Consider the following 25,341-nt stretch of genomic DNA (forward strand, 5'->3'; position numbering starts at 1 on the left):
CAAATGAAAGGTGCTTGACATGAAAGGCCATTTAGTGGCTGGAGCGGAGAACGGAGACCCAGAGCTCTTGGCACTGGTTCCTGGCAGCCACTTTTGGCTGAGTGAACATGAACCACTGAAGTTGTGCCCCGCTATGCCCATCCGCAGGGGGAAATGACAGCCGTGTCTTACTGCCTGATGAAGGCATAATTGTTTAGAAACAATTTGAGATCCATACCAGGAAGACAATTTAATAGAAAGCATTTTTGTCAAAAATATTGTTGTGTAGAAGTCAGTCTTGCGTTTTGTTGTTGTTGTTGTTGTTGTTTGTTTTGTTTTGACACAATGTCTTGCTCTGTTGCCAGGCTGGAGTGCAGTGGTGCGATCTCGGCTCACTTCAACCTCTGCCCCCTGGGTTCAAGTGATTCTTCTGCCTCAACCTCCTGAGTAGCTGGGACTACAGGCATGCACCACCATGGCCAGCTAATTTTTTTTGTATTTTCAGTGGAGACAGGGTTTCACTGAGTTGGCCAGGATGGTCTCGATCTCTTAACCTTGTGATCCACCCTGCCTCAGCCTCCCAAAGTGCTGGGATTACAGGCATGAGCCACCATGCCCAGTGAGTTTTTAGGAGAAAAACCATTTGCCTTGGGTGTGCATTGATTCAGGTGCTATCCTTTGCCGAATCTTGTTTTTTGTTTGTTTTTATTTTTTTATTTTATTTTTTGAGACGGAGTCTCTCTCTTGTTGCCCAGGCTGGAGTGCCGTGTTGCAATCTCAGCTCACTGAAACCTCCACCTCCCAGGTTCACATGATTCTCCTGCCTCAGCCTCCGGAGTAGCTGGGATTACAGACACACACCACCACGCCTGGCTAATTTTTTTTTTTTTTTTTGTATTTTTAGTAGACACGGGGTTTCACTATGTTGGCCGGGCTGGTCTCAAGCTCCTGACCTCATGATCCACCTGGCTCAGCCTCCCAAAGTGCTAGAGTTACAGGCATGAGCCACCGCACCCAGCCTGAATCTTTGTATTGAATTTTTATCCATGAAACTGGATTTTACAACTGGATTTGGAGATTTGTAACACAGAAAACTGTCGGTTTACTTTTTCACATGCAGGCTTTAAAAGTAAATTCTCGTGCTCGTCTGATTCTCTGCTAAATCAACAAAGCGCTGGAATACTTTAGTAAGATCCTATCTGCATCCTGCTCCCCTCCTTACCAACTGTGAACAGCTTCCCCCATTTTCCCAGGTTCCTTCTCTCTTATTCCTCCTCTGCGACATGTTACTCTGTCTCCCCATCACTTCCCCTGGGGGATGTGTTTCTTTCCTGCTTCCCCTGCCAGTTTCTCATGACTGGAAGTGATTTCAGAGTTTTCTGGCCATTTCCCAGAGCACATCAATGATAGAGGCAAAGGTACAAAAGGCAGGTGATACTGTCTTGGGTCTAAGCACAGGGTGAGAAGTCTTGTGCCCAACCTCAGGCTCGCCCCTCTGGCGAGACCCTACATGACCCTTCTGGGAACCTGGCGGCGTCCTAGAAGGAGCCCACGAAGTCACCTTTCTTGACTTCTGTTCTGGACCCTGCTCAGCATGGGGATGGTAAAAATATGGCCTGATAGCAAAAATGTTCTCTCATTTTTAAAATATGTATCCAGAAAAAAAAAATGTATCCCAGATTGTTTCTCTTTCCCTGTGGTCTGCGGGGTTTGCCTCTCTTCGATCAGTTTAGCACAGCAAAGCCACAAGTAGCACAATTCGCAATTTTATCATCAGGGAAACCACAGAAGAAACAGGGAAACCTCCTGAGGAACCATCCTTTGAAGCTGTGTGTGGGATCAGTTTTGGCGTCAGTTGTTAGGTTGAGGTTGGTAAAGAGCAGTTACCATTCGGGTTGGCAAGAATGAGCTTTGGCACAATCCTTTGCCACATGTAAGAACCGTGACATGAAGGTGGACAGCAGATGCTGGGAAGCTTGGCCCCAGACACGGTCCAGTGCAGTCAACCAAGGGGTTGCACAAGTGGCTCTCAGCTTTGGGTGCAGGGGCAGCGCCTGTGTTGGATGGGGCCTGCTAGATGTGGGTGCAGCGCACAGAAGGGCTGAGTCCACGTCTTCCGATGTAACCAGCAGGGGGAGAGCCCAGCAGTTAAGTGCCTGTCCTTCCACAGTGACCTTAGCCATCCCTGAGCTAGTTGAATCTAGGTTTTTGTTTTTAATACTTATATACATTAATTCTGACTATGTGTAGTATTCACTACCTATTCTATTAATACAACCTCTTACAATTATAAATTTTTTTTTTCCTGAGATGATTCTGGCCCTGTCACGCAGGCTGGAGTGCAGTGGTACAATCTTGGCTCACTGCAACCTCAGCCTCCTAGGTTCAAGCGATTTTTTCGCCTCAGCCTCCTGAGAAGCTGGGATTACAGGTGTGCGCCACCATACCCAGCTAATTTTTTTTTTTTTTTTTTTTTGAGACAGAGTCTGGCTTTGTTGCCCAGGCTGGAGTACAGTGGTACAATCTTGTCTCACCGCAAACTCTGCATCTGAGGTTCAAGGGATTCTCCTGCTTCAGCCTCCCAACTAGCTGGGACTACAGGCACAGCCACCATGCCCAGCTAATTTTTGTATTTTTAGTAGAGACAGAATTTCACCATGTTGGCCAGGCTTGTCTGAAACTCCTGACCTCAGGTGAGTTGCCCACCTCGGCCTCCCAAAGTGCTGGGATTACAGGTGTGAGCCAACGCACCCAGCCAAAATGTTTAATAGTACATTTTTTTTTTTTTGAGGCAGCGTCTCACTCTGTTGCCCTCACTGGAGTTCAGTGGTGCTGTCATAGCTCACTGCAGCCTCAAACTCCTGGACCTGAGAGATTCTCCCACCTCAGCCTCCCAAGTAGTGGGGCTACAGGCGTGCACCACCACTCCCAGTAATCTTTTTAGTTTTATTTTGTAAAGACAGGGTCTTGTTATGTTGCACAGGCTGGTCTTGAACTCCTGGCTTCAAGTGATCCCCCAACCTCAGCCTCCCAAAGTGCTGGGATTATAGCCATGAGCCACCCTGCCCAACCTAATAGTACTTCAGCTGAGTAACTTTGTGCTGGTTTGTATGTATAAAATGGTCAACAACGTCGCAAAGACTGCAGGTTTATTTTAGAGCAACGTGTTAGTTAACCCCTTTAGATTTTTTTTTTTTTTTTTTTTTTTTGAGACAGAGTTTCACTCTTGTTACCCAGGCTGGAGTGCAATGGCGCGATTTCGGCTCACTGCAACCTCTGCCTCCTGGGTTCAAGCAATTCTACTGCCTCAGCCTCCCGAGTGGCTGGGATTACAGGCGTGCGCCACCAGGCCCAGCTAATTATCGTATTTTTAGTAGAGACAGGGTTTCACCATGTTGACCAGGATAGTCTCGATCTCTTGACCTCATGATCCACCCGCCTCAGCCTCCCAAAGTGCTGGGATTATAGACGTGAGCCACCGTGCCTGGCCCCCTTTAAATTTTTTTAATAAACAAAAGTGCATTTGCATTATATACATATATTTATTTATTTTTCTTTTTTACATATTTTTTTACCTTTTTTTAGTAAATGCTCCCAGATCCTTATCTTATTATATATATTTTAAAGTTATCACTATAAAAGTATGTGTAATAAAAAGTGAAATTCCCACTCCGATCTCCCAAGTCTCCATAAAGAAGTTGGAAACCACTGTATCTTTCCAGAACTTTTTCTGTAGATTCACAGACATGGCAGGAGTGTAGAAAGGGAGATGCTTTATTTTTCAAACATAAATTACGTCATACTTTGTGTATATCATACAGCTAGCCTGCGTCATTCATTGAATCTGGGGCCTCTTTCCTTATCAGTACATATAGACCTGCCTAATTCTTAAGACTGTTTACAATAATTATTTCACTTTCTCATAATGATGCATATGTTAGTTGTTCTACAAATTCTTACTATTACAAATCATGCTGTGGCGAGTATTCTTGCATATGGACCTGTGGGTTCATGTATGAGCATGAGTGTTTAAGCTGTGCACATATGAATGTATGTGAATACGCCTGTTGTCACCATTGACAGCAGATGGATACAATTCAGTGATGAGTGCTGAAAACATCACTGCTGTGAAAAGACGACAATCTCAAAGGGCGCTTCCACCCTCGGACTGGCTAATGTTACTAGTTAGTGTGCATTATGGGATTTGAATGTTTCTCTGCACTGTAATTTCATAAGTTGATGGTTCAAAGAAGAGTTAAGTTTGAAGGTCAGTGGTCTTTTTAAAAACTCTTTTTTTTAATTTTAATTTTTATTTTTTTATTTTTTTTTGAGATGGAGTTTCGCTCTTGTTACCCAGGCTAGAGTGCAATGGCGCGATCTCGGCTCACCGCAACCTCCACCTCCTGGGTTCAGGCAATTCTCCTGCCTCAGCCTCCTTAGTAGCTGGGATTACAGACACACGCCACCATGCCCAGCTAATTTTTTTTGTATTTTTAGTAGAGACGGGGTTTCACCATGTTGACCAGGATGGTCTCGATCTCTTGACCTCGTGATCCACCCGCCTCGGCCTCCCAAAGTGCTGGGATTACAGGCTTGAGCCACCGTGCCCGGCCTTAAAAAACTCTTATTCCTTTGGCCAGGCATGGTGGCTCATGCCTGTAATCCCAGCACTTTGGGAGGTCAAAGCAGGAACGTCCTTTGAGGATAGGAGTTTGAGACCAGCCTGGACAACATCACAAGGCCTCATCTCTTAAATAAATAAATAAATAAATAAACAAAATAAAACAACACCGAAAATCCTTTTATTTCTCAAACGATTTCAAAGAAGTTCTGTGTATGTGGCCAGGGCCCATGTCCGTTTAAAGTAGGGCTGCTGGCTGCTGGCGAACTAGGAGAGGCCTCAGTCGCAGGAGCCAGGCAGCGTCCAGATGGCAGCCTTCTGCCACAGATGGGTTGGGCTGGGATGGGCATCAGGGCGGAAGACAGCTGACTCTTTTCTCAGCTACATTTGCGCATGCAGCCATTTAGATATGGAAATAATATGTAAATGGCTTTCATCTCAACTTAATATGCTGTTTGTGCCCAGCTGGTAAAATTTAATTTAATTTAATTATTTATTTATTTATTTTTGAGATGGAGTCTTGCTCTGTTGCCCAGGCTAGAGTGAGTGGTGTAATCTCAGCTCACTGAAACCTCCGCCTCCCAGTTTCAAGCAATTCTCCTGCCTCAGCCTCCCAAATAGCTGGGACTACAGACACGTACCACCACACCTGGCTGATTTTTATATTTTTAGTAAAGACAGGGTTTCACCATGTTGGCCAGGCTGGTCTTGAACTCCTGACCTCAGGTAATCCTCCCACCTCGGCCTCCCAAAGTACTGAGATTACATGCCTGGCCCCCAGTTGGTAAAATTTTAATAATTAGCTTACTAATTAGTTTAAGCACATATTCACAAGATATAGGCTCTACACCACAAAGTATAGCATGTTTTTTTGGTTCAGAGTTTTATTCACTACAAAATCCAGGTGATTCATTCTCAATTTGGGGAGTGGGAAGTACATTGCTCTGAGGCCTGACCATCAGAAATTTCCAGTAACAACACTACTTCTCATTTTCCTTCCCAGTGCTCGGCCTGGTTCTCCCCATGTGGGCCATAGCCCTGATTTCCTTTGGTGTCGCTCTCCTGTTCGCCTTTTTTGTGTGGCTCTTCGTGTGTCCGTGGATGCGGAGGAAAATAACAGGTATGGGGTTTTTGATTCTTCTGATTTACAGAAATGCTCCTGATTCCTGAAATCTCACATGTAACACGCCACAATCCTTCCTAACGGAGGAAACGGAAGTGTGGGCGATTCCAGAACGTACCGCATCCTCTGTCTCTCGGCTTCTGAGCGCTTTGTGGCTCGGACGTTTTCTTGATAACTTGTAACCCAGGTGGGCAGGAAGGTCCCAGTTGCCAGGAGTAACTGGAAGTTAACCGTGCAGTTCAGTTCTGCCAGCCTGTGGGAAAACATTAGCCTTCATGGAAATGCAAACTAACACCACAAGGAGGTTTTGTTTCTCACCCACAAGAATGGCTAAGAGTAAAAAGTTCTAGTAATTCCAAACGTGGGTGAAGAAGTGAAATAATTGGAACTCTGTTAGGTTTATGCTGAAATGTAAAATGATGCAACCACTTCGAAAGTTAGGTTTACAGTTTCTTTATAAAGTTGACCTTACACTTACCATGTGGGCCAGTAATTTCATTCCTAGCTATTTATCCAAAGACATGAAAACATGTGTTCATAAAAAGACTTGTGTACAAATCTTTTCATCATAATAGCCCAAACAGGCAAATGGGTAACCAAACTGAGTAAATGCATGCGCTGGACCACCACGCAGCAGTAGAGAATGAACTGCTGGAGACCTGACAGCTTAAGGCATCCCACAGGCGTGATACAGAGCAGAAGCCTGTGATCCAGAAGGGCACCTATCCTGCACTCTGGCATTTTTCATAATATTTCCATACATTTTCATTTAAAAGTTTTATGGATCTTTCCATTAAATTTAAGAATAGGGAAAATTCATCTGTAGCAACAGAAAGTGCTGATTGCCTAGAAAGGGTGGGGGTTGGAAAAGGCAGCTCGGGAACTTATCAGGGACATGAAATGTCTTTATTTTCATCAGCGAAGAGGCTTTAGGGTCTGACCACTTGCCACAGGTCATCACCTGTGTGCTTAAAATGCGTGCATTTTGTTATATGTATATATATGTATAACCTATAATAATAATTGTATCATTATAGTACCACAATAATGATATATGGTATAATACAATTTTTATACAAAAACTGTATAGTACTATCATAATTGTATTAATATATTATAGTAATTATAACATAAGTTACATGTAATGAAACAAAACAATAAAAATGAAACCAATTTTATTAAAAGGAACACAATTTTTAAAAAGAAGAAGAATATGGCTTAGGAAGTCAGCCAGGGCTGTTTTCCTATTCCCAGGAACATATCTGAATTCCAAGCCTTGAAGTCACATGCTTTTTACAGGGCTCTCAAAAAAACAGATATTTACATTTGGTCTCAGCGTGCACCATAGGGTCACGTTTTAGTATGGATGGATCTGGATTTTATGTTTTGAAGAAGACCAAAATACATGAGGAGACAAAGCATGCTCCTGAATTGGAAGACAGTATAGTGGAGATGCCAGTTCTTCTCAGATTCATCTCTAGACTTCAGACAATGTAAATAGAAATCCCAGCAGGATATTTTATAGATTTAGACAAGCCACTTTTAAAGTTCACATAGAACGTCAAAGGAACTAGATGAGCTGCAATAATTTTGGAAAACAAAAAGTTGGAGGATTTGTATTAACCTGACTTCAAGACTTTTTTTTAAAATTTTTTTATTTTGAGACAGAGCCTCGCTCTGTTGCCCAGGCTGGAGTGCAATGGCGCCATCTCAGCCCACTGCAACCTCCGCCTCCCAGGTTCAAGTGATTCTTGTGCCTCAGCCTCCCAAATAGCTGGGATTACAGGAGCGTGCCATCATGCCTGGCTAATTTTTATATATTTAGTAGAGGCGAGGTTTCACCATGTTAGCCAGGCTGGTCTCGAACTCCTGACCTCAGGTGATCCGCCCGCCTCTGCCTCCCAAAGTGCTGGGATCACAGGCGTGAGCCACCACACCCAGTTCAAGACTTCTTATGAAGGCACAAGGCAGTGTGAAATTAGGGAAGAGAGAGAGACACATAGATTAATGGAACAAGAATAGAATCTATAAATAGACCCACACTAATATAGCAAATGGATTTTTGATGAAGGTACAGAAACAGTTCAATGGAGAAAGGACAGTCTTTTCAACAAGTGGTTTTGGAACACTAGACATCCATATGCCAAAATAAGAACCTTCACCTAACCCTTACTTTAAAAATTAACTTACAGTGCATCATAAATCTAAATATAAAATTTAAAAACAATAAGATTTTTAGGAAAAAAATATAAGGGAAAACTTTTATGACCTTGGGTTGAGAAAAGTGTTTAGATATGATACCAAAAACATGAGCTATATAAGAAAAAGTTAGGCCAGGCACGGTGGCTCACACCCGTAATCCCAGAACTTTGAGAGGCTGAGGCGAGCGGATCACCTGAGGTTGGAATTTGAGACCAGCCTGACCAACATGGAGAAAGCTGTCTCTACCAAAGATACAAAATTAGTTGGGTGTGCTGATGCACGCCTGTAATCCCAGCTACTCGACAGGATGAAGCAGGAGAATCACTTGAACCCAGGAGGTGGAGGTTGCATTGAGCTGAGATCGTACCATTGCACTCCAGCCTGGGCAACAAGAGTGAAACACCATCTCAAAAAAAAAAAAGATCAAGTTGGTAAGTTGTACTTCATCAAAATTTGAAACTATTGCTCTGTGAGATGTGTTATGAACAGAATGGGAGAAAATGTTTGCAAATCCCATACCTGACAAAGGACTTATATTAAAAATATATAAAGAAATTTTAGAAAGGAAACAACTCAGTCAAAAAATGAGCGAAATAGGCCTGGCACAGTGGCTCACTGCAACCTCCACCTTAGAGGCCTATTGCAATAGGCCTGTAATCCCAGCACTTTGGGAGGCCAGGGCGAGCAAATCACGAGGTCAGGAGTTCAAGACCAGCCTGGGCAACATGGTGAAACCCCATCTCTACTAAAAATACAAAATTAGTCGGGTATGGTGGCGGGTGCCTGTAATCCCAGCTACTTGAGAGGCTGAGTCAGGAGAATCCCTTCAACCTGGGAGACAGGTTGCATGAACCGAGATCATGCCACTGCACTCCAGCCTGGGCAAAAAGAGTGAACTCCATCTCAAAAATAAAAATCTTTAAATAGACACTTCACCAAAGAAGATAGATGAATAGCAAATGAGTCCATGAAAAAGTGCTCAACATCACTAGTCGTCAGGAAGTGCAAATTCACATGACAGTGAGATACTGCCACCACCTACTTGAATGGCTTTTTTAAAATACTGACAGTAGATTGGGCGCGGTGGCTCACACCTATGATCCCAGCACTTTGGTAGGCCAAGGTGGGTGGATCACGAGGTCAAGAGATCAAGACCATCCTGGCCAAAATGGTGAAACCTCATCTCTAGTAAAAATTTAAAAATCAGCTGGGCGTGGTGGGGCATGCTTGTAGTTCCAGCTACTCGGGAGACTGAGGCAGGAGAATTGCTTGAACCTGGAAGGTGAAGGTTGCAGTGAGCCGAGATCGCTCCACTGCACTCCGGCCTGGGCAACAGAGCAAGACTCCATCTGAAAAATAAATAAAACATTTAAAAATTAAAAAAAAAATAGTAATAATAAATACTGACAGCACTAAATGCTGTCAGTATTTAGAAGAATGAAGAACAACTGGAACTCATACATTGTTGGTGGGAATGTCAGACAGAACAGGGAAACTGTTTGGCAGCTTCTTATATGGATAACACTTGCCATAAATATACTCTTAACCACTCATAGATATTTCCCTAGAAAAATGAAAACTTAAATTCACGCAAAAATCTGCACGTGAATGTTTATAGCACCTTTATTTCCAGTCACCCAAAACTGGAAATAATCTACATTATCCACAAATAAAGAAACTGTGGTGCCTTTGTACATTTGAATACTACTCAGCAATAAGAGGGAAGAAATTATCGATCCATGTAATGACGTGGATAAATTTCGAAGGCATTATGCTGAGTAGACTCCAGTCTCAAAAGATTGCATATTTTATGATTTTATTTATGTGACTTTATGAAAAAGGAAATTTTTCAGAAATTGAAATTTCTGATTCTGAGGTTAGTTTAAGCAAACAGAAGGCCAGTCCAGGTGGCTATAGATTTACAGAACATTAGCACTGGAAGGAACTGTGGTATTTGGATCTAGCCCTTTTTCGGTTGTTTTTGCATATGATAATTCAGGCCCTAAACTTCCATCTTTTCCTCAATTGCTGAATTTTCTAGCTAGAGTTTTCCAGGTAATTAATTGGACTTTTGACTTCTCTTTTCTTTACTTTTTTTGAGACAGAGTTTCTCTCCGTTGCCCAGGCTGGAGTGCAGTGGAGCAATCTCGGCTCACTGCAACCTCCGCCTCCCAGGTTCAAGTGATTCTCCTGCTTCAGCCTCCTGAGTAGCTGGGATTACAGGCGCCTGCCAGCATGCCTGGCTAATTTTTGTATTTTTAGTAGAGACGAGGTTTCACCATATTGGCCAGGCTGGTCTCAGACTCCTGACGTCATTATCCACCCACTTCGGCCTCACAAAGTGCTGGGATTACAGGTGTGAGCCACCGTGCCCAGCCTCGACTTTCTTTTCTCTATCTAGCTATAACTTATTTTTTTGGTTTCCAAAGTAAGTGCTAAAGCATAAAGATATATATTGACTCTTTAGTATTCATGCTTCAATAATAAGAACTCTCTTATAGAATGTTCCGTATGACTCTGTTTTCTTTAGGCAAATTACAAAAAGAAGGTGCTTTATCACGCGTATCTGATGAAAGTCTCAGTAAAGTTCAGGAAGCAGAATCCCCAGTATTTAAAGAGCTACCAGGTGCCAAGGCTAATGATGACAGCACCATCCCGCTCACCGGGGCGGCAGGAGAGACGTCAGGGGCCTTGGAAGGCACCTCCACGGGCAGCCACCCTCGGGCTGCATACGGTAAGATGTGCCTGGAGAGCTGGGGTTCTGTGGTGGCACGGAGATGTTCCTCCAGGGAGGACCAGCTGGGCCTGGCTATGGGCAGTCTGGTTTTAATGCACAAAAGCATCCCTTGGTTTTATGATTTGAGAAAACCCAGAGGCTAGGGAGGCCTCAGGAAACCATTCCACAGTCAGCAGAGCAATCTTAATCTGGTCCTGTGATTTCCTCCAAGAGCGGTTTATAATCTCACCAGAGGCGCGGGGGCCACGCACTGTATGTCTGTGCTGCACTCACTCAGTACACGTGCAGATCTCCATGCCCTAGGAGTCACCGAATTGCTGAACACTGGTTAACCCAGCTTACTATGGAAGTTGCAAAGAGGAAGCTAAATTTGTAACCAAGGTGGTCTCACCATTGAATCACAGAAACCAGAAACCTTAGAAAACGTCCAGACTGGCCAGGCACAGTGGCTCATGCTTGTAATTCCCAGCACTTTGGGAGGCCAAGGCAGGTGGATCACCTGAGGTCAGGAGTTTGAGACCAGCCTGACTAACATGGTGAAACCTGGTCTCTACTAAAAGTACAAAAATTAGCTGGGCATGGTGGCGGGCGCCTGTAATCCCTGTTACTCGGGAGGCTGAGGCAGGAGAATTGCTGGAACCTGGGAGGTGGAGGCTGCAGTGAGTCAAGATTGCGCCATTGCAACTCCAGCCTGGGCAACAGAGCAAGATTCCATCTCAAAAAAAAAAAAAGAAAAGAAAAGAAAAAAGAAAACATCCAGACCATTCTGTGTCCTTTAGACTCTTAATGTTTATGGACAGTGCCGGGGAGCACAGCTTTGCCCAAGCCTGCCCCGGTGGCTGCCACCTCTGCAAGGTGGGTTCTGGCACCTGCCTGCCACAGACACAGTCTCAGATGTGGCCCAGAGAAAGCAAATTTGTTTTGCCTGATTTATCTCAGATACTGCCTTTGACAGTATGACTGACCTTTTAAGATGCACCTAGAAAATTAGCCGGGATGATGGTGCACATCTGTATGTAGTCCCAGATGCTTGGAGGCTGAGGCAGGAGAATCACTTGAGCCCTGGAGTTGGAATGAGCTATGATTGCACCACTGCACTCCAGCCTGGGTGACATAGCTGAGATCCTGCCTCCAAAGACAAAACCAAAACAGAAGCACCTGGAATATCCACCTCACATGAAGTAGGTTTTGTCTTACCTGTGAAGTTTTTCTAAGATGAATTTCTTAGTGCCAAGTGCCATAGTAATTTCTGGAAGACACTTTTTAGGAGAAGTTAACATGTTTTCTGAAAATACCACATTATTAGTTTTGCCCTTCTGTTGTATGTTTCTACGTTTATTATTTTTTGAATGGTAACCATAGTACATGTCCTTTATGGCCAACTTAGAGAAGATAGTGTATGTTAATAAGTCATCCCCAGCCTTCCAGAGATAAGTGCCATGAAACAGTGGGGAGTGTTTCCTCACTTTATATTGGCAAGGCTGGAAAATGAGACCTTCTCTAACCCTTTTCAGGAAGGGCCCTGTCCATGACCCATGGCTCTGTGAAATCGCCCGTCTCCAACGGCACCTTCGGCTTCGACGGCCACACCAGGAGCGACGGTCACGTGTACCACACCGTGCACAAAGACTCGGGGCTTTACAAAGACCTGCTGCATAAAATCCACATCGACAGGGGCCCCGAGGAGAAGCCAGCCCAGGAGAGCAGCTACCGGCTGCTGCGCCGGAACAACAGCTACACGTGCTACACTGCGGCCATCTGCGGGCTGCCGGTGCACGCCACCTTCCGAGCCGCGGACTCGTCGGCCCCGGAGGACAGCGAGAAGTTGGTGGGCGACACCGTGTCCTACTCCAAAAAGAGGCTGCGCTACGACAGCTACTCGAGCTACTGCAACGCGGTGGCGGAGGCGGAGATCGAGGCGGAGGAGGGCGGCGTGGAGATGAAGCTGGCGTCGGAGCTGGCCGACCCTGACCAGCCGCGGGAGGACCCTGCGGAGGAGGAGAAGGAGGAGAAGGACGCGCCCGAGGTGCACCTACTGTTCCATTTCCTGCAGGTCCTCACCGCCTGTTTTGGGTCCTTTGCTCACGGCGGCAATGATGTGAGGTGGGTGCATTCATTTGTTCATTCATCAAGGGTCCCGGAGGCTCTGCCAGGCGCCAGCGCTGTGCGAGTGCCGGGATCCAGCAGTGAATGGCACCGATGGAAGCCCCTGCCTGGAGTAGGGCGCGCAGGCGGTGGACAGATCCATAAGTCAGCATTGCATACGGGACCGCGACAGCATTAGCAGGAAAGTAAGGTAGACACAGGGCAGGAGCTGCAGGGGTGACCGTGCGACCTGGGCTACCCAGGGAAGGGCTGGCCAATGACGGAGCTGCAGGGGTGGTCGCTTGGTGTCTGCAGGAAGGAAAATGGCAGGTGCAGGGGCTTGAGGCAGACACACAGCTCTGCCCTCCAGGACGAGCTAGGAGGTCGCGCGAGGGCCGAGCGGAGACCGCGCGTCTGCAGTTCGAGGATGCAGAGCGCGTGGCCAGTGGACAGAGGAAGGTCTCATCCCAAGAGGGAAGCTGTGGAGCTGTGAACTGGGGCCACGCAGGGTACGTTTGACAGGGCCACTGGCTTTTGGGCGATGGGCTGGACGTGGATGTGAGAGAAGAAGGAAAGGCTGATGCCGGACAGGAGCCATGGCGTCGGCAAAGGCAAGAGTGGAGCTGCCGCCTTTTAGGGATGACGCAGGCCCTGGACACGGCCAGTGCGCTATGCTGCTGTTCAGGCCGAGCAGGCAGCGGGCATGTGTGCCGGAGTTCAGGTCAGGCCAGACTGGGTGCAGAGCAGGTGACTTGGATGGAGGACTGCTAGGGCAAGCAGCGGGAGGCAGAGCACCCGGACTGAGGAAACAGCAAGAAAGTAGGTATGCCAAACCGGGACGCGAGGAGTACTTCCTAGGAGGTGATTTTATTTAAATTATTATTTTTTTTTATAACGAAGTCTCGCTCTGGTCCCCAGCCTGGAGTGCAGTGGTGAGATCTCGGCTCACTGCAACCTCCTTCTCCCAAGTTCAAGTGATTCTCCTGTCTCAGCCTCCCAAAGCAGCTGGGACTAGAGGAGTGTGCCACCATGCCTAGCTAATTTTTGTATTTTTAGTAGAGACAGGGTTTCCCATGTTGGCCAGGCTGGTCTGGAACTCCTGACCTCAGGTGATCCGCCTGCCTTCGGCCTCCCTAAGTGCTGGGATTACAGGCGTGAACCACCGCGCCTGGCCATCCTTCAGTAGCATCTTTAACCGCAGTGAGAAGGCTCCGCCCCACTCGTGGGCTGTAGTTCTCCCCACTGCATGGAGCAGCCGCTGGAGCTGCTGCCAGAGCCTGCAGATCACACCACATACAATGTCACAGACATCCTGCAAATAAGTGTGTAGGGACAGGGGCAGTTAACGACTCTCTAACCTTGACCCCACCCTCCCCACCCCATGCCCAGGCCCAGCATGTAGGAAGCAGGGCAGCCTCCTGGGGCCCGAGAGCCCCAAGTTTGGGTCTCTGCTGTCTTCTTACAGCTGTGTAGACAAGTCACTTGCTTTTCTGACGTCTGTTTCCCAATCTGTAAAATGGGGGGAAACAATTCCTAACCTCCCAGGCTTCCCCTGTGTACTGTAATGAGGATGGTGCTCCCAACTTGCTCGGTTTCTGTGCATTTCTGCTCGTGGTCAGCCCACTGATGTTTCAGGGGACCCTGCTGTTGTCATCTTCTGTTGCAAGCAGTGACTCCCCGTGGGCTGCGCACGCTGCCTCCCCACGTGCAGCTGCGTCTCTGCTCTTCATAAAAGAAGTCTCACTGCAGACGAGTGCATCTTTTATTCTGCTCAGCATCACATGGGCATTTCTGTGATATTTTATTTGGTATTTTCTTGGAGACAGCGTGCCCTGTCCTATTAGTAACTTTGTCTGCCCCCACGCTGTCCCACTTCCTCCTCCTCATCAAGCATTCTTTACAGAAGGCCTGGTACTGGCAGAGTGCTAGGAACTGGGTCCCTGTCCATTGGGAATTTAAACACAGGGAGATGAGAAAAACGTATCCATGGAAAAGTAACACAGTGTCACATTCACGCATTCAAACACACATGTGTGCTCACACAGGCACACTCACACACACGTACTCACACACAACAGTGTTTCAGCTCAAAGAAAGCAACTAGGCAGTGGCTGCTCGGGGTGATTGTAGAATTCCAAGCAGTTGCTTGCAGCATGGGGACTGTTATGGCTTTGGAGCAGGGAGGGCATCTGGTGAAAGCACCATTCTAGAAGTCATCTGCGTGAGAAGAGGCGTCCATGCATTCAGCACCAGGTTGAGCCCCGAGGCCTCAGCACTGAGCTGCCGTGGGCTATCCCACCCTCCCTCTAACACCCCTCTAAGCCAGGGGCGGGCATCTGTCAGAGATGGGATCTGACACTCAGGGTCACACAGGGAGACCGAAGCTGAATTGGAAGCCAGTTCCAGTGACTCAGTGACACCCGGTCTACACAGCTGGCTGCGGGAGGAAAAAAGAGCCAGGGAAGCTGTTAAGAGCACCTCGGGGTCTCATGGGCTCCGGGGGCCTGACAGACATGAGCAACGTAGGCACAGGGTGGGAGGGCCTGAAGGAGCCTGGGCTGTGCCCACTCTGCCACCTCAGAGGTGGGACCCTGGCCTCGGTTTCCTTATCAGTAAGACGGAAGCCACAGTGCCCGCTGTGCAGGGTGGCTGTGGGGATGGATGCTTAGCAAAATATTGCACCCCATAGTATGGGGCCTGACAGTCTGTCCAAAACTGGCAGCTCATGTTAGTAGTACCAGCAGCAGGGGGTGGCAGAGAAAATAGAAATTTTAGGAAAAAAGGAAGAAAAAAAGAACTTGGTTGTTGTGTCGTGAACTTGGTTGTTTAAAAAATTAATTTTGGCCAGGTGCAGTGGCTCACACCTATAATCCCAGCACTTTGAGAGGCCAAGGTGGGTGGATCATTTGAGGTCAGAGTTCAAGGTCAGCCTGGCCAACATGGTGAAACCCCACCTCTACTAAAATACAAAAATTAGGTGGGCGTGGTGGTGCGTGCCTGTAGTCCTAGCTACTCGGGAAGCTGAGGCAGGAGAATCACTTGAACTCCAGAGGTGGAGGTTGCAGTGATCTGAGATCTCGCCACTGCACTCCAGCCTGGGCGACAGAGCAAGACTTTTAAAAAAAAAAAAATTAATTGATTTAATAGGCTGGGCATGGTGGCTCACGCCTGTAATCTCAGCACTTTGGGAGGCCAAGGTAGATGGATCATCTAAGGTTGGGTGTTCAAGACCAGCCTGGACAGCATGGTGAAACCCCACCTCTACTAAAAATACAAAAATTAGCTGGGCCTGGTGGTGGGCGCCTGTGGTCCCAGTTACTCGGGAGGATGAGGCAGGAAAATCGCTTCAACCCAGGAGGCAGAGGTTGCAGTGAGCCGAGATTGCACCACTACACTCCAGCCTGGGTGACAGAGGGAGATTCTGTCCCAATATGATAATAATAACAACAAATTACACACCTATTAAGATGGTTACCATTTTTAAAAAAGTAACAAGTGTTGTCAAGGACAGAGAAATTGTTACCCTGTGCGCTGTTAGTGGGAATTAAATGGTGTAACCGCCTCCCCTATGACTCAGCATTCCTGCTTCTGGGTATACATCCAGGAGAATTGAAAACAGAGTCTCAAAGAGACATTTGTACCCCACGTTCAAAGCACCACCGTTTGCAACAGCCAAGAGGGGAGAGCAACCCAGATGGCCACTGACAGGTGAATGGAAACAAAACGTGCCTGTGCGTGCAGTGGAATATTATTCAGCCTTAAAAAAGAAGGAAGTCCTGTCACCTGCTGTAACATGGATGAACCTGGAGGACACAATGCTAAGTGAAATAAACCATCACAGAAAGAAAAATACTTTATGGTTCCCCTTCTATGAGTTGTCTGCAGCAGTCAAATTCATAGAACTAGAAAGTCGGATGGCGGCTGCCAGTAGCTGTGGGTAGGGGCCATGGGAACTTGTTTGAAGAGTGCAGCTTCACATTTGCAAGATGAACAAGTTCTGGAGATCTGTTTCACAACAATGTAAACATACTTAACACTGCTAAATTATAAATAAGAATGATTACAATGGTAAATTTTATGTTATGCTTTTTACCAAAATTTTTAAAAAAATCATTTTGATCATGACTATGTTGTATAGGTGAACCTCAAATGCACTAAGATGAGCTATGCTCAAGACAAAAGTCACCATGTACAGGAATACTTGGGAGACACTGCGGGTTCCGTTCCAGACCCCTACAATAAAACAAGTATCACAATACAGTGAGACACACAGTTTCTGGTGTCCCAGTGCATAGAAAAGTTATGTTTGTATGTTACCATACCGTAGTGTGTTAAATGCGCAAGAATATTATGTCTAAAAAGCAATGTACATATCTTAATTTGAAAATACTTTATTGCTAAAAATAATGCTAGCAACCCTCTGAACATTCAGTGAATCATAATCCTTTTGCTGATGGAGGGTCTGGCCTTGATGTTGATGGCTGCTGACTGATCAGGGTGGTGGTGGTTAAATGCTGGGGTGGCTGTCGCCATTTCTTAAATTAAGACAATAGTGAAATTTGCCACTCTTTTCAATTAACTCTTCCGTTTTCAATTAACTCTTCCTTTCACAAAAGATTTCTTCATAGTACACAATGCAGTTTGATAACATTTTACCTAATGTAGAATTTCTTTCAAAATTGGAGTCAATCCAGTCACACCCTGCCTCTGCTCTATCAACTGAGTTTATAGAATATTCTAAATCCTTTGTTGTCATCTCAACAATGTTCACAACATCTTCACCCGGAGTAGATTCCATCTCAAGGAGCTTTCTTTGCTCATCCATAAGAAGCACCTCCTCATCTGTTAAAGTTCTGTCATGAGATTGCAGTTTGGTCACATTGCCAGGCTCTACTTCTAGATCTCTTGCTATTTCCACCACATCTGCAGTGACTTCCATCATTAAAGTTTTGAACGCCTCAAAGTCATCCACGAGGGTTGGAATCAACTTCTTCCAAACTTCTGTTAATGTTGGTATTTCTACTTCCATGAATCACAGATGTTCTAATGGCATCTAGAATGGGGGATCCTTTCCAGAAGGTTTCAGTGGACTCAGACTCATCAGAGGAATCACTATCTATGGCAGCTACAGCCCTACAGAGCGTATTTCTTAAGTAATAAGACTTGAAAGTCAAATTACTCCTTGATCCATGGGCTGCAGAATGGATGCTGTGTTCACAGGCAGGAACACAACATTCATCTCCTTACACACCTCCATCAGAGCTCTCTGGTGACCAGGTACATTGTCAATGAGCAGTAATATTTTGAAATATTAATACTTTTTCAGAGCAGTAGGTCTCAACAGTGGGCTTAAAATATTCAGTAAACCATGTGTAAACAGACAGATTTACTTTGTTGTTCCATTTCTAGGGCATAGGCAGAGTAGATTTAGCGTCATTCCTAAGAGCAATAGGATTTCTGGAATGGTAAGTGAACATTGGCTTCAACTAAAGTTACCAGCTGCATTAGCCTCTGAAAAGAGAGTCAGCCTGTCTTTTGAAGCTTTGAAGCCAGACATTGCCTTCTCTCTGGCTCTAGAAGTCCCAGCTGGCATCATCTTCCAATAGAAGACTGTTTCTTCTATATTGGAAATCTGCTGTTAGTGTAGCCACCTTCATCAGTGATCTTAGCTGGATCTTCTGGAGAACTCACTGCAGCTTCTCCATCAGCACTTGCTGCTCACCTTGTACTTTTATGCTACAAAGATGGCTTCTTTCCTTCAACCTCCTGAACTGACCTCTGCTATCTTCCAGCCTTTCTTCTGCAGCTTCCTGAGTTCTCTCAGCCTTCACAGAATTGAAGAGAACTAGGGCCTTGCTCTGGATTAGGCTGTGGCTTAAGGGAATGTTGTGGCTGGTTTGATCTTCTATCCAGACCACTCAAACTTTCTCCATATCAGCAATATGGCTGTTTTGCTTTCTTATTATTCATGTGTTCATTGGAGTAGCACTTTTAATTTCCTTCAAGATGCTTTCCCTTGGCACTCACAACTTGGCTAACTGTTTGGCCCAAGGGGCCTAGCTTTTGGCCTGTCTCCGATTTTGACAAGCCTCACTAAGCTTAATCATTTCTAGCTTTTGATTTAAACTGAGAGACATGCAACTCTTCCTTTCAATTGAACACTTAGAGGCCACGGTAGGGTAATTTATTGGCTTAATTTCAATATTGCAATATCTCAGTAAATAGGGAGGTCGGAGGATATGGAGAGAGACGGGGGAGTGGCAGGTCAGTGGAGCAGGGAGAACACACAGCATCTATCAGTGAAGCTCGCCATCTCATATGGTAACAGTTCATGGTACCCCAAAACAATTATAATAGTAACATAAAAGATCACTGATCACAGATCACTACAACATATATGATAATAATGAAAAAGTTTGGAGTACTGTGAGAATTAGCAAAATGTGACAGAGACATGACGTGAGCACACACTGCTGGAAAATCGCGCCAGTGGACTTGCTTGATGTGGGGGTGCCACAAACCTCCAATTTGTAAAAAATACCATACCTGAAGGCTGGGCACAGTGGCTCACGCCTGCAATCGCAGCACTTTGGGAGGCCAAGGTGGCAGATCACAAGGTCAGGAGTTCGAAACCAGCCTGGCCAATATAGTGAAAACCTGTCTCTACTAAAAATACAAAAATTAGCTGGACATGGTGGTGCACACCTGTAGTCCTCTTAACTACTCGGGAGGGAGGCTGAGGCAGGAGAATTGCTTGAACCCAGGAGGCGGAGGTTGTAGTGAGTTGAGATCATGCCACTGCACTCCAGCCTGGGTGGCAGAGCGAGACTCCATCTCCAAAAAAATAAAAAAAGAAATAAAGAAGGAAGAAACATCATATCTGTGGAGTGTGATAAAGTGAAGCACAGTAAAAGAAAGTCACCTGTATCGTGTATGGTGCCGCTTGCATGTGTAGTTAATCTTTTTTCTTTTTCTTTTTCTTTTTCCCAGTAATGCCATTGGTCCCCTGGTAGCCTTGTGGCTGATTTACAGACAAGGCGGGGTAATGCAAGAAGCAGCTACGCCCGTCTGGCTGCTGTTTTATGGAGGAGTTGGAATCTGCACAGGCCTCTGGGTCTGGGGGAGAAGAGTGATCCAGACCATGGGGAAGGACCTCACTCCCATCACGCCATCCAGGTAAGCCCGGGCCGGTAGACAGGCAGGGCAGGCTTGTCATCCAAGGCCTGGGTGGAGCTGCCCAGCTGTGTCTGAATGGCCAGCTCAACACTGGCAGTCAGTAGTGGGTCATGGAGGAGGGGACAGTGGGCAAGAATGGCCCTGACCCACCTTGCATGCCATTTCCCCTCCTCCTCCCTCCCTGTGTCCCAGCCTCTGACCACAGGGTCCCTGAGTGGGAAGCGTCCCTGAGAGGGAAGGGCAGAAAAGGAGGGATAACAGAGCGGAACAGGCAGGGAGGAGAGGAGAAGCCTACCCTCAGCCAGCTTGGGGGCCAGAGGCAGGTGGGCACGGAGGGCACAGACTGCGGCAGGCCCCGGAGCCAATCTTTCCTGAAAGTTCTCTGGCCATGCCAGCTCTCAGCGGCCACCCTGCTGGGGTTACCTTAGCTCTTGCTCTGCCAGACAGGGAGGTGTCCCCTGCCGTCGTGGGTAAGCTCTGGAGGCTTTAAATGTGGTCTCTCAACCACATAAGCCTTCAGCTGCATCAGGGGTTAAAGGAACTTCCAGAACTTTTAGAATACAACCAAAATTTGGAGCCATCTGTGATGGGAAATCTCTCTTTTTAAACCATATGGGAGGTTTCCTTTTCCTACAGGCTCGGGGGTTAAAGGAAGGGAACTAAGGGCAGCTGGGGTGTGGGGAGGACCAGAACCCAAACCCCATCACACAGCTCTGCTCTACATCTGCAGAGAAAGCTAAAATAGCTCAGGGAGCCTCCTATATACACACAGACTTTAAATTTCTAATTTTTGGTTCTCACTTGAAATTCATTTTAATAAAAGATAATTTAGAAGATTGGTTTGAAGAACAGTTAGTAATCCGAGAGAAATACACTCTTTTGTAATAAGTGCGCATTTTTAAAATGAGAGCATAGCTTTTCCTTTTCCGTTTTTGAAATGGCTATCTTACTGCACAGCAGGAATGTCTGGCCACGGGACTGCCGTGCGTGGGCTTTGAAAAGGTATCAGAAAGCCGGGCCGCTGGGGACAGTGGCAGGAAAGCACAGCCTTGGTGCCGATTGAGCAGCCCCTTGTTCTGTTAAAGTCGATCTTGCCCAGTCAGCAGTCGGCAGTCACCCCCCAGAATGTTCTGGCGAGCCTCTGGCGCCCGCGGGGTGTCAGGGAGGATGATAAAAGGGCGCCCGTGACATGTCTCATGCTCCCCCCGCAGTGGCTTCACGATCGAGCTGGCCTCCGCCTTCACCGTGGTGATCGCCTCCAACATCGGGCTCCCAGTCAGCACCACGCACTGCAAGGTAGGCCCCTGCCAGCCGGGAGCCCTTCCCCAAGCCGTTAGGGTGGGTCCAAAGCCACCGAGCGCACGCGAGGGAGGCGGTAGCGCTCTGAAGGTGGTGGTGCAAAGCGCGTCTCTCAGGTTCTCCGCCTGTGCCAGGACCTTGTGTTCCTCCATCTGCCCCTCCAACGTCCTCCTGTTGGCAGGACAACACCATCCCTCGTTCAGACCTGGCTTTTCCAAGGCAAAATGCCACGGCTGGCCTGCCTGGGACTGACCTGCTGCCCTCCTGGTTTCCACAGTGGAGTTTGATCGGCCTCCTATGTGCTCTGAGCATACCCATGGGCTCACTTGGGAGCCTGCCACTCAGTCCAGCCATTCAGGGGACTGGGGGTTGACACTGGAAATAGAAATTAACAAAAATCATTTCCGTGGAATTGTTTCTGGTTTTGTTCCTTAAATGATGTTCAAAGTGACTATATTGCCCTTATTTCCCCATGAGGGGTAATTGCTGATACTGACCACGGTGCCATGCTCTGAAACCTGGAGCTGGACAAGAGAGGGCTCCTGGTGGTGGTGAGGAAAGCTGGGCTCGGGGAGTTCCAGGGAGCGATCCACAGGCTGCCAGGGTGGGGAGGACCAGAACCCGGGTCTCATCACCCAACTCTGCCCAGTATCTACAGACAGATACTTCTAAAATAGCTCCGGTGAGCCTCTGTGTACAGACACACTCTCCAGTCTCAACTAAACAAAAGTTCCTTCCAGATGTTTCCTAGGTTCATTTATTTGCATCATTCGAGAAAAACTCATTGGCGTTTGCTGCGTAGGGGCAGAGCTCTAGGCAGCAGGAGGAATACATGAGCCCTCATGACAGCCACAGCCACCCACGTTTATATTTACTCACGATTTTAAGATTCCAGCCATAAGTTAAAAAAACAAAACAAAACAAAACAAAAAAAAACCTCCAAGCAAAGGCAGGCAGCTTCGTGCTTCAAACACCCAGGTCAGGTGGCCCTCACAAGAGCGTCTGGAATGCCCCAGCAGTGTGTTTCAAAGCTGGGGCTCTGTGCATGAAGAATCAGCCTCAGTGGAAAGAGGTTTTGTTTTTTTCCTTTTTTGCTATCATGTATGGAAACACTTCAGTTTCCACAAAGCGTCTGTATTCATATACCCCCACTTACTGATCATCAGGAAGTGCTGGGTACTGTGCTCAGCACCACATGCATGGTGCGCCGTTCCCTCTCCACAGCAAGTCTGTGGGGTTGGAACTGTCAACTCCCAGTCCACAAGTGAGGAGACTGGGTTCCCTCAGAGCTGGGCCGCTTCCCACGTGCACACAGCCACATGTGATAGATGGAGGATTCAGATATTTACCTCAGGTCACACCTCCTTATTCAGGTCCCCATTGGCACCATCATGGCGCCCAACCATGGCCAGGGTGGCTGAGGCAAGCACTCCACTGGCGCCGTGAACATGAGCCCCCTCAGTCTCCCCAAGAACCTTCTCCAGCTTCACACATGAGGTAACTGAAGCAGAGGAAAGTTAAGTAAAGTGCCTGAGGTTACAAAGCCAGGGAGCCGCCCAGATGAGGCACCCACGTGGGCGGCGTGGCCAGCGCCCTCCTCCCCGGCTCCACCTGGCAAGCATGGGGAAGGCAGGCAGGAAGAGGTGTGCCCGCTACCCATTCATTGTGAGTTTCCTAAAATGGGTTATTTAAAACTTACCAGAGAAGCACATATTCACTGAAATAAACAATACGAGACTATAGGGAATGAAAAGTGACATCTTCCCCGATCTCCATGTCAGTTCCATTTACTGGGTTATGTAGGAGCATAGAGGAGACGCATGTCACTAAATACATTCTTTCCAAGGACACGGGCTTGTGACTTTCATCATATGTCTTTTGGAATGCTTTTAAACAGATGTAATGCCATCTTTTTAATGATTAACCTACCCTTAAGCAAGACTGCTGAAGGCAGGCAGACTGTTCCACACCAGTTGAAAGAGCTTTTCTTTTTTTTTGAGATGGAGTCTTGCTCTGTCACCCAGGCTGGAGTGCAGTGGCATGGTCCTGGCTCACTGCAGCCTTTGCCTCCTGGGTTCAAGCAATTCTCCTGCCTAAGCATCCAGGGTAGCTGAGATTACAGGCACGTGCCACCGCACCCAGCTAATTTTTGTATTTTTAGTAGAGACGCAGTTTCATCATGTTGGCCAGGATGGTCTTAAACTCCTGACTTCAGGTGATCTGCTTGCCTCAGCCTCCCAAAGTGCTAGGATTACAGGCATGAGCCGCCGTGCTCGGCCTGAAAGAGCTTTTGAAAAACCAGCACAGGTTTGGTTTTTCCAGCTTGTATGAGTTAGCTTGTAGCTAACTGTATGAGCAGTCTAGTCCGTACGGATGTTTACTATATACAGTGTTGGAATGGACAATACTGATTTTGCTAATAACACTAAACTCTAGTAACACTAAACTATAGGAATAGATGAGAAGTATAAAATGCTTATTTAAAAAGCCAAACTCTTAAATTCTCTTGACGTGTGATTTCCCCAATACCGTATTGATATTTATAATAATGTGTAACTAAGAGATTTATATCCAGTTTTTACAGCGAATAGATGTAATGTTATCATTATCCTAAGATATCTGTACAAGCATGTGATAAGTTTTGTTTTTTTTGAGCTGGTGATGGGTAGTGTTAGGATAGCTTGTTGACACAAAAAGCAGGTCTCCCTCACATGGGCCTGCAGCGGGGTGCCATCTGTAATAGGTCACAACTTGGATTCTAGTCAGTTTGTCTGATATCACTGATCTTGCACTTCTGGATAAAGTCCAGAGCTATTCCCTGTGAGCACTAAGGACACAGTCTCAGCTCTCAGGAGCTTGCAGTGCAGTTGGAGAGCAGATGGCTCTCATCAGAGTCCAAATAATAGAAGTGCCGGGGAGAGTTCACAGTTGTCATTACCCGGAAATGCTTGCTCTCTCGTGTCACATATTTCCCCTGCACACAACAGTCCCCAAATGGCAAATGTGGGATGAACTATGAGAGCCGTGGGATGGCGTGAAGAATGGGGCCCTCTGTGAGTGAGGCCATGAATCTGGACACATTCAAAGGGTATTGATGTCCACATAGAGTCATAGTTGAATTGGATCAGTTTCAGGATAATTATCCTGTGTTTGCTTTTTAAGTTTCTTGCTTAGAGCCATCTAACAGAAGGTAGGGAAAAACTGGGGACTTGGCAAGAAATAAGATGAAAACTATTGTTTAAAATGAGTTTTTGAATTTATCTAGGTAGATGTTACTGATTTAGGTTTCCTTCTAAGTATAGATGGCTAAGTGCATAGAGATTTGTTTTGTTTGAGACAGAGTCTTGCTTTGTCTCCCAGGCTGGAGTGCAGTGACGCAATCTTCGCTCATTGCAACCTCTGTCTCCTGGGTTCAAGCAATTCTGCCTCAGCCTCCTGAGTAGGTGGGGTTATAGGTGTGCACCACCATGCTCTGCTAATTTTTGTATTTTTAGTAGAAATGGGGTTTTGCCATGCGAAATGGTGGCTCATGGCTGTAATCCCAGCACTTTGGGAGGCTGAGGTGGGTGGCTCACCTGAGGTCAGGAGTTCGAGACCAGCCTGACCAATATGGTGAAAGCTCGTCTCTACTGAAAATACAAAAATTAGCCTGGTGTGGTGGTGTGTGCCTGTAGTCCCAGCTACTCAGGAGACTGAGACAGGAGAATTGCTTGAACCTGGGAGGCAGAGGTTGCAGTGAGCCAAGATCATGCCATTGCACTCCAGCATGGGCGACAGAGCAAGACTCTGTCAAAAAAAAGAAAAAGAAAAGGTATGTGGTAGTATGAAGAATTTGAACAGTTATTTAGAGCATCATAATTAATAAGTATGTACAAGTTTTTACCCTACTGATCATATGTCTTCCCGTCAAGCATCCTGAAACATTTATAAATCCAAAAATCAGAAGACCATGGTAAAAATCCTGTAAAACTTTAAAAGCAGGCCTGGTGTGGTGGCTTACCCCTGTAATCCCGGCATTTCCGGAGGCTGAGGTGGGAGGATTGACCCCAGAGGTATGAAACCAGCCTGGTCGACATCTTGACCCTGTCTGTATTTTCTAAAAATTAAAATTAAACAAAA

The 25,341-nt window shown here is 46.6% G+C and overlaps 1 protein-coding gene across 7 annotated transcripts in view; it reads left to right on the top strand.

The window, feature by feature from the left end:
* The window catches only part of SLC20A2 (solute carrier family 20 member 2), a 120,151-nt gene that overhangs the window by 90,997 nt on the left and 3,813 nt on the right, over positions 1-25,341 (top strand). For all 7 annotated transcript variants that reach the window (XM_032288057.1, XM_032288054.1, XM_032288056.1 and 4 more), the window contains 5 exons: positions 5,604-5,720; positions 10,456-10,659; positions 12,177-12,765; positions 19,738-19,923; positions 21,135-21,219. In XM_032288057.1, the coding sequence (XP_032143948.1) occupies positions 5,604-5,720; positions 10,456-10,659; positions 12,177-12,765; positions 19,738-19,923; positions 21,135-21,219 (1,181 nt within the window). The remainder of the gene's footprint in view (positions 1-5,603; positions 5,721-10,455; positions 10,660-12,176; positions 12,766-19,737; positions 19,924-21,134; positions 21,220-25,341) is intronic.

This window comes from Sapajus apella, unplaced genomic scaffold (assembly GCF_009761245.1).
Source record: "Sapajus apella isolate SASKATOON/1434 unplaced genomic scaffold, GSC_monkey_1.0 scaffold21, whole genome shotgun sequence".
NCBI classification, from domain to species: domain Eukaryota; kingdom Metazoa; phylum Chordata; class Mammalia; order Primates; family Cebidae; genus Sapajus; species Sapajus apella.